The sequence below is a fragment of the Glycine soja genome, chromosome 4, assembly GCF_004193775.1.
Source record: "Glycine soja cultivar W05 chromosome 4, ASM419377v2, whole genome shotgun sequence".
NCBI lineage: Eukaryota > Viridiplantae > Streptophyta > Magnoliopsida > Fabales > Fabaceae > Glycine > Glycine soja.
The window spans coordinates 12,445,037-12,451,524 of record NC_041005.1 but is presented as its reverse complement, the minus strand read 5'-3'; the positions used below and the strand labels follow the sequence as shown (position 1 = coordinate 12,451,524).

Below are 6,488 nucleotides of genomic sequence, written 5' to 3'. Positions count from 1 at the left end.
ATTATTGCAAGCTCCCGAACTCACGATTAATGTGTGTTTCATAATGATTTCCATCAGTACTTTTCTGTATAAATTTTGAGATAATTATGTTGAATTTAATGGAAGAGATATTATTAAAGCATGTAGTATTAATTATTGCTCCAGAAATAACCTATTAAAAATTAAAAATACAGTATAAGTAATTGTTTATTAAAACAGCTAACTCTTATTATTAATGAAATTAATTATCACCAATTAACCAAAAACAATTAGTCCGCGTGAAACCAACTCAATCTCTTAAAAAAATGAGTTTGAGTTCTGAAAAAAAAGTATAATTAAATAAAAAAATCTCATTAAAGATGGATAATCAGATTTTCTTAAAGGAATTATTCATTAATAAAATTAGTAATACTTTATATCAATGTGATTATAAAAGAAATATCACCAATTAATTAATGTTATTGATAAAGGAAAAAAAAAATTAATGGTGCAACTTATACACAGGAAACTACTCCCCACTATTCAACTCACTAGTCACTAGGCATAAGCTTCTTGAATATCTCGTCGCCCTTTCCTCTTATTTTGACACCGGGTTCCCCGTTTACACAATTTCAAAACCCCAAAGTTTGGGTGATAATTACGTCTTTGAAACTGGAAAGCGATTTGGACCACTTTTTTTTATTTTATTTTAAGGATGGCCAACATTAATTTTCTTTTAATTTTCATTTTATAATAATAACGATTCCTTGCCCTCACGTAATTTCAGCTTCCCCAACAAGCCCGGCTTCTTTCTTTATTTTATTTTCATTTCCGCCCTAAAAAAGAAAACGTTGAAAAAGCAACCCAAAATCAAAGCTATTAGCTGAGGGTAGGTACACGTACAGCCACACAAGTCTGAAAATCGGGACAAGAAAGGAAAACAAAGGAAGCCGCACCCCCACACACTCTCTTGTCCTATTCGGGAAAAAAAATCAAAATTGAAAAATACCTTATAGTTTTGTTTCGATTTTTTAATCATATGTATATTTTTATCTGAGACAATCATATATTTAAACTGATAAAATTATTATAAGCCATAAATTTCTACCTTATGTTATACAAAACGTAAACACGAGATTTACAATTAAGCTGAAACATCTCGACATGCCTTTTTTTTTTTTGTTGTTATTCCTTCTAGTTTTATATTTTAGACTCTGTCTCCCACGCACGCACAATTTTTGGTTGGGTTTTGAAATAGTATTATTAAGCATATATGCATAAACTTGCATAAGCTAAAACTAAAACTAAAACTAATCATTATTATTTTGCTCATGAAGCATGAGAGTGAAAAACCTCAAAAAGGTGAAAAAATGAAAAGAGAGAAACCATACCTTATGAAGAAGATGCCATGGTCACCAAGAAGAGAAGCACCGATAGTAGTGAGGTTCGTTGTGATTGCCTTATTCATCATGATAACAGTACCAACACCACCAACAGCAGCAGATGCAGAAGCAGAAGCAGCAACAACAACTTCTGATGCAGTTTTATTGATACAGTTCAAGCATTTACACGTTTCCTCTGATCCCTACAGCTTCCTCTCCGACTGGGACCCACACGCGCCATCCCCGTGCGCGTGGCGAGGTATCACCTGCTCCTCCTCCGGCGGCGTCAGCGCCATCGACCTCAGCGGCGCTGCCCTCTCCGGCACACTGCACCTCCCCACACTCACGTCACTTTCATCGCTCCAAAACCTAATCCTACGTGGCAACTCCTTCTCCTCTTTCAACCTCACCGTTTCGCCACTTTGTACGCTCGAAACACTCGACCTCTCTCACAACAACTTCTCCGGCAAGTTTCCTTTCGCAAACCTCGCTCCATGTATCCGCCTTAGCTATCTCAACCTCTCTAATAATCTCATCACCGCTGGGCCTGGGCCCTGGCCCGAGCTGGCCCAACTTGATTTGTCTAGAAACCGTGTCTCCGACGTGGACCTTCTCGTTTCCGCTCTCGGAAGCTCAACTCTCGTTTTTCTTAACTTCTCGGACAATAAACTCGCGGGTCAACTCAGCGAAACGCTCGTTTCGAAGAGCCTGAATCTCTCCACTTTGGACCTCTCTTATAATCTTTTCTCCGGAAAGGTTCCGCCGAGGCTTCTAAACGACGCCGTTCAGGTCCTGGATTTCTCGTTCAACAATTTCTCGGAATTTGACTTCGGTTTCGGTTCGTGTGAGAATCTAGTTCGGTTGAGTTTCTCGCACAATGCAATCTCTTCAAACGAGTTTCCGCGCGGGTTGGGTAACTGCAACAATCTTGAGGTTCTAGATCTTTCTCACAATGAGCTCATGATGGAGATTCCGTCGGAAATTCTTCTGAATTTGAAGAGTTTGAAGTCTCTGTTTCTCGCACACAACAAATTTTCCGGCGAAATCCCGAGTGAGCTTGGAAGCCTTTGCAAAACTCTAGTTGAACTTGATCTCTCGGAGAACAATCTTTCTGGTTCGTTGCCTTTGAGTTTCACTCAATGTTCTTCTCTGCAGAGTCTGAATCTCGCGAGAAACTATTTTTCTGGGAACTTCCTTGTTTCCGTGGTGAACAAGCTTCGGAGTCTAAAGTATCTAAACGCAGCGTTTAACAACATAACGGGACCGGTTCCGGTGTCGCTTGTGAGCTTGAAAGAGCTTCGGGTTCTTGACCTGAGCTCGAACCGGTTCAGCGGCAATGTTCCGTCGTCTTTATGTCCTTCCGGGTTGGAGAATTTGATCCTCGCTGGCAATTACCTTTCAGGGACGGTACCGTCACAGCTCGGTGAGTGTAGGAACTTGAAAACTATTGATTTCAGCTTTAACAGTTTGAACGGTTCCATACCGTGGAAGGTGTGGGCTTTGCCTAATTTAACTGATTTGATTATGTGGGCTAATAAACTCACTGGAGAAATCCCCGAGGGAATTTGTGTTAAGGGAGGGAACTTGGAGACGTTGATTTTGAACAACAATTTAATTTCTGGGTCCATTCCGAAGTCAATTGCGAATTGCACCAACATGATATGGGTGTCGTTGGCGAGCAACCGGTTAACCGGGGAGATAACGGCTGGGATTGGGAATTTGAATGCATTGGCGATTCTTCAGCTGGGGAATAACTCGCTCAGTGGGAGGATTCCGCCGGAGATAGGCGAGTGCAAGAGGTTGATATGGTTGGATTTGAATAGCAATAACCTAACCGGGGATATCCCTTTCCAGCTTGCTGATCAGGCAGGGTTGGTTATCCCAGGTAGGGTTTCGGGGAAGCAGTTTGCGTTTGTGAGGAATGAGGGTGGGACTAGTTGCAGGGGTGCTGGTGGGTTGGTTGAGTTTGAGGATATCAGGACAGAGAGGCTTGAAGGTTTTCCAATGGTGCATTCATGCCCGTTGACACGGATTTACTCCGGTTGGACTGTGTATACTTTTGCTTCCAATGGGAGTATGATCTACCTTGACCTTTCCTACAACTTGTTGTCTGGTAGCATCCCTGAGAATTTGGGTGAGATGGCCTATTTGCAGGTGCTGAATTTGGGGCACAATAGGTTGAGTGGGAACATTCCTGATAGGCTTGGTGGTTTGAAAGCAATAGGGGTGCTTGATCTGTCTCATAATAGTCTTAATGGGTCCATCCCTGGGGCATTGGAGGGTCTTTCTTTTCTCAGTGACCTTGATGTGTCTAATAATAATCTCACTGGGTCCATTCCTTCTGGAGGTCAGTTAACTACTTTTCCAGCTGCCAGATATGAGAACAACTCTGGCCTTTGTGGGGTGCCTTTGTCAGCGTGTGGGACTTCAAAGAATCACTCCGTTGCTGTTGGGGGTTGGAAGAAGAAGCAGCCTGCTGCAGCTGGGGTTGTCATTGGTTTGCTTTGCTTCCTCGTGTTTGCACTTGGGCTTGTGTTGGCTTTGTACCGAGTGAGGAAGACACAGAGGAAGGAGGAGATGAGGGAAAAGTATATAGAGAGTCTTCCAACTTCTGGGGGCAGTAGTTGGAAGCTATCCAGCTTTCCTGAGCCTTTGAGCATCAATGTTGCCACCTTTGAGAAGCCTCTGCGGAAGCTGACGTTTGCGCATCTTCTTGAGGCTACTAATGGTTTCAGTGCCGAGAGTTTGATAGGTTCTGGGGGGTTTGGTGAGGTGTACAAAGCTAAGCTAAAAGATGGTTGTGTTGTTGCTATCAAGAAGCTCATTCACGTGACGGGTCAGGGAGATAGGGAGTTCATGGCTGAGATGGAAACTATTGGGAAGATTAAGCATAGGAACCTGGTTCAGCTGCTGGGTTACTGTAAAGTTGGAGAGGAGAGGCTGCTTGTGTATGAGTACATGAGATGGGGAAGTCTCGAGGCTGTTTTACATGAGAGAGCAAAAGGAGGAGGTTCAAAGCTTGATTGGGCAGCAAGGAAGAAGATTGCCATAGGGTCAGCAAGAGGTCTCGCATTTCTTCACCATAGTTGCATTCCTCACATTATACACAGGGACATGAAGTCCAGCAATATTCTTCTTGATGAAAATTTTGAGGCCAGAGTTTCTGATTTTGGCATGGCGAGATTGGTTAATGCCCTCGACACTCATCTCACTGTTAGCACACTTGCCGGAACACCTGGTTATGTACCCCCTGAGTACTACCAGAGTTTTAGATGTACAGCAAAAGGGGATGTCTATAGCTATGGTGTCATACTGCTAGAGCTTCTATCAGGGAAGAGACCAATTGACTCTTCTGAGTTTGGTGATGATAGCAATCTTGTTGGATGGTCAAAGATGCTTTACAAAGAGAAAAGAATTAATGAAATACTTGATCCTGATTTAATTGTGCAAACATCTAGTGAAAGTGAACTATTACAATATTTGAGAATTGCTTTTGAATGTCTGGATGAGAGACCATACCGGCGGCCAACCATGATACAAGTGATGGCTATGTTTAAAGAGCTTCAGGTTGACACATTTAATGATATGCTTGATAGCTTCTCTCTGAGAGACAATGTTATTGATGAAGCATGAGAAGAGGATCTTTACTATAAGACTCAAAGCCCTTTGACAGTTAAGGAAATAAAAAGGTTCTCAACATTTGGCATGTTGCTGGACTAAGTTGACAATTTGGTGACACTGGTCTATCCTATCTGAAATTGGAGGACGGTTCTTTCACCTTTTTCTGTTGTATATAAGACACTTAATGAGACCAAGAGATCAAAGGCAATCATGAATTGAATGGAAGGTTGAGACTTGAGGTTATAGACAGAGTTTTGTATGCTTCTTTTGTGCTGATCTAGTGTTTGATCACTTGAAATCGGTAGATATATATTTTTTTTCCTATTAACTTCTGTCGCTCCATCATCAATGCCACTTTTGCTGATGACTTCAATGTTTTGTTTGCCATTTCCATTGGGTTCTGATACTACCACAGTTTTGCTCATTTTGTGTTTTGGTTCATATTGCAACTGTCAATTTTTATTGTTTGTAGAAGCCTAGAATCTGTTGTAAATATAAATGAATTCTGCATAATTGCATATTATCTGGAGTAACATCAAATGATCATTGTTCTGTATGATAAAATAGAGGTTGAAGTTTGGATGCCAATCAACAAACACATTTTCTCCTTTTGGGTTTCTTAGTAACTACTCAAATCTCAAATAGAATCCTGGTAACCTTAAAAAGAAGGCATATCACAGGGACATGAGCAGGGTCAAAGGCTACAGAATATTGAAAATAAATGTTCCTTTATTCTTAATTGTGGATTTCTTTGTATTACTGGATAGCAAACTTAAAACAGCAACAATAACAACACAAGCTTTTTTTCTTTGTAAGTTTCTTTTCACTTTTTTGATTGTTTGAGTTGTTTTATTGGGGTTAATACTGGCTAAATTTAATGTAGAAAATTCGCTTTTTATAATGCTTAGTTGGTAAATTCATAGGATAAGGAGTAAGGCTCCATAACATTTGTGGAGGTTATATATCATGTGATAACCACACTAGGGGAAGGTTAACAGGGTTAATATCTGTATAAATAACCCCCCCCCCCCCCCCCAAGCTTGAACTGCACTCTCGTAGCTGGTGGAATGTGAAAACTTTTTCCCTACTATTACACATATGATGGAGAGAGATATGGGAATGCCACTGTAATTGCTGTGGGCCTGTGGCAATTACTTGAATAGAGGAGCTACCCACATTCATGTGGTACTATTATTTATCATCTCTCTTTTGTTGCATTTTTTAATATTGCAGCGGATAAAAACCACATATGAAGGTTGCATCATGTTAGATTGCACTCAGAAAGTGGCTTTGCTTGTGTTGCCTTCCTGTCCACCCATGCAGCAATGTGTTAGTTTTTCCCCTTACACCTGTACCTTCATATTTATTGGAAATCGTTGCTTTACCCCTAGTCTGGTGCTTCCAATTTTCAAAGTTAATATCAAGTGTGTCATATGACTTGTTATGAAATATATGTCTAATTCTAGGCTCGGTCTGAGCTTTGCATGGATTTTTCGTTTGATATTAGCAATACATAGAGTCTGTTTT

General features: G+C 40.9%; 1 protein-coding gene across 1 annotated transcript; it reads left to right on the top strand.

Moving 5' to 3' along the window:
- Positions 1 to 1,210: 1,210 nt before the first annotated feature.
- LOC114409366 (receptor-like protein kinase BRI1-like 3) lies at positions 1,211 to 5,505 on the top strand. Its single transcript, XM_028372796.1, is given in 1 exon segment — positions 1,211 to 5,505. A coding segment is annotated over 1 exon segment (3,771 nt). The 5' UTR covers positions 1,211 to 1,289; the 3' UTR covers positions 5,061 to 5,505.
- Positions 5,506 to 6,488: the final 983 nt, after the last annotated feature.